The 2937-nt window shown below is 43.7% G+C and overlaps 1 protein-coding gene across 1 annotated transcript; it reads left to right on the top strand.

The window, feature by feature from the left end:
* Positions 1-781: 781 nt before the first annotated feature.
* On the top strand, positions 782-2018 carry LOC307102554 (ornithine decarboxylase antizyme 1-like; the record flags this gene model as incomplete). Its single annotated transcript, XM_079776154.1, is given in 4 exon segments — positions 782-964; positions 966-979; positions 981-1047; positions 1707-2018. Coding segments are annotated over 4 exon segments (576 nt in total).
* Positions 2019-2937: the final 919 nt, after the last annotated feature.

The following is a 2937-nucleotide window of genomic DNA, read 5'->3' as shown; positions in this document are numbered from 1 at the left end:
TACTATATTCCTTGTGCTGTACTTTATATCCCATGACTATTCCGTAATTACCAATTTTTACTTCTAAATCCCCTCAATGCCCCTTCCACCTGGCAACTGTATGTTCTGGTTTACTTGTTCATTTATTTTGTTTTCCATATATAAATGAAACCATATGGCATTTGTCTTCCTCTGCTTGACTATTTCACTCAGCACAATACCTTCTAGGTTCATCTATGCTGTTGCACATGCCAAAATTTCATTCTTTTTTTATGACTGTATCATATTCCATTATATGTGGTATATATATATATACAACTTCTTTTATCCATTTATCTATTGATGGGCACTTAAGTTGCTTCCATATCCTGGCTATTGTAAATAATGCTGCAATAAACATATGGATGTATATATCTTTAGGAATTAGTGTTTTGGGTTTCTTCAAACAAATACTCAGAAGTGGAATTGCTGGATCCTTCTTTGTCTCTTGTTATAGCCATTTTTTTAAAAAAAAAAAATCTATTTTGTCTGGTACAAGTATTGTTACCCAGTTTTTTGTTTGTTTGTTTCCAATTTCATGAAATATCTTTTTCCATCCTTTACTTTCAATCTGTGTGTCTCTCCATCTGAAGTGAGTCTCTTTTAGGCAGCATATGTAAGGGTCTACTTAATTATCTTTTCAGCCACCTATGCTTTTGATTGGAGCATTTAATCCATTTGCATTTAAAGCCAACAGCAAGTAGTGGAGGCAGCATGGAGAGGCACAGCAGAGGTTTTCCTGGCTTTGGACTCTAGCAGCAGGATGGTGAAATCCTCCCTGAGGCAGATCTTCGACAGCCACCACTTGTCCAGAGAGAAGACAGAGAATAAACCTAGTGCCACCATCCATGCCAGCCGCACCCTGCCCCTCATTAAGCCAATGTCTTTTCTGAAGAGTTCCAGGGTCTCCCTTGGTAACCTGGGTCCAGGGCCTCAGTGGTGCTCCTGATGTCCCTCACCCAGGTCCCAGGTGAACAAAGGAGTAGTCAGAAGGGTCACAATCTTTCAGCTAATTTATTTTACTCTAATAACTAGAGGCCCAGTGCACGAAATCTGTGTACTCGCAGGGAGGGTCCCTCAGCCTGACCTGCACCCTCTCACAGTCCAGGAGCCCTCCAGGGATGTCTGACTGACAGCTTAGGCCTGCTCAGGCAGTTGGACATCCTTAGTGCCTGCCACCACAACTGTGCTTGCCAACTGTGAGCCCGGCTTCTGGCTGAGTGGAGCTCCCCCTGTGGGAGCACACTGACCACCAGGGGGCAGCTCCTGCGTTGAGCGGGATCTGGCCAAAACTGGCTCTCCGACATCTCCCTAGGGGTACCAGATAGTGAGAGGGCGCAGGCCAGGCCAAAGGATCCCACCAGTGCATGATCAGGGCCAGGGAGGGACAACGGAGATTGACCAGCCAGGGAGGAAATGCGGGAGGGCTCCAGGGCATGTTCAGCCTGTCTCACTCAGTCCTAATTGGCTGGACCCCATCAGCAAGCTAACCTACCGATTGGAGCATCTACCCCCTGGTGGTCAGTGCACATCTGGTTGAACAGTCCACTGTCTGCCCCCTGATGGTTAGTGCACATCATAGTGAGCAGTTGAGCAGCCTTAGCATATCATTAGCATATTATGCTTTGATTGGTTGAATGGATGACCGGACGACCGGACACTTAGCATATTAGGCTTTTATTTTATAGGATAGGCTGAATGTAGCAGAGGATCTAACATCTAATAACAAGAGGAGAATTCTCAAAGTCCAGATGGATGCCAAACATGGTAACTGGAGAGTGGTGCTAATCTGCAGTTGCCTCTACCTGGAGATCCCAGGCGGTGTTCTGTTGGAGGGGAGCAAAGACAGATTCCCAGTTCTTGAGTTCACTGAGGAGCAGCTGCACGCTGGCCATTTCATCATTTTCTTCCACAAGAACCGTGATGACAGAACTGCTCTACTCCATAACTTCAGCTTTATGGGCTTTGAGATTGTGAGATGGAGCAGCCCTTGTGGATAACTAACTGCTTTTCTCTTGCTGCTTTTAAGATTCTCTCTTTGACTTTAACCCTTGGCATTTTAATTATTATGTGTCCTGGTATGGGCCTCTTTGGGTTCATCTTGTTTGAGACTCTGCACTTCCTGGTCTTGTTTGTCTATTTCCTTCACCAGGTTAAGAAAGCTTTCAGTCATAATTTTTTCACACAGGTTTTTCAATTCCTTGCTCTCTTCTGCTTCTGGAACCCTCATGATGGAAATGCTGGTACATTTGAAGTTGTCCCAGAGGCTCCCTACATTATCCTCATTTTTTAAATTCTTTTTTCTTTCATTTTTTTATTGAATTTCTTGGGGTGACATTGGTTCACAAAACAAGTGTACAACTCAACAAAACATCACCTGCACAATATAACATGAGCCCATTGCCCCAAGCAAAATCTCTTCCCATCTCCATTCCACCCCTCCCTGTTGTCCATTTCCTATTTGCTTAATCCCTTCACCTTCTTTCAACCAGCCTCCCCATTCCCTCTGACAGCTAGCTGTCAGTCTGTTCCATCCATGTATCCATGCCTGTTTCCATTTTGTTTGCCAGTTTATTTTGTTCATTAGCATTCACATATAAGTGAGATCATATGATATTTGTCTTTCTCTGACCAGCTCATATTATTTAGCATAATACTCTCCAGGTCCATTCATACTGTCACAAAAGGTAAAATCTTCTTTCTTTCTTTCTTCCTTCCTTCCTTCCTTCCTTCCTTCCTTCCTTCCTTCCTTCCTTCCTTCCTTCCTTCCTTCCTTTTTTCCTTCCTTCCTTCCTTCCTTCCTTCCTTCCTTCCTTCCTTCCTTCCTTCCTTCCTTCCTTCCTTTCTTTCTTTCTTTCTTTCTTTCTTTCTTTCTTTCTTTCTTTCTTTCTTTCTTTCTTTCTTTCTTTCTTTCTTCCC

This window comes from Cnephaeus nilssonii, assembly GCF_951640355.1.
Source record: "Cnephaeus nilssonii genome assembly, chromosome: 1".
NCBI lineage: Eukaryota > Metazoa > Chordata > Mammalia > Chiroptera > Vespertilionidae > Cnephaeus > Cnephaeus nilssonii.
Note: the sequence above shows the minus strand (reverse complement) of the source record. Positions and strands in the feature narration are given on the sequence as shown.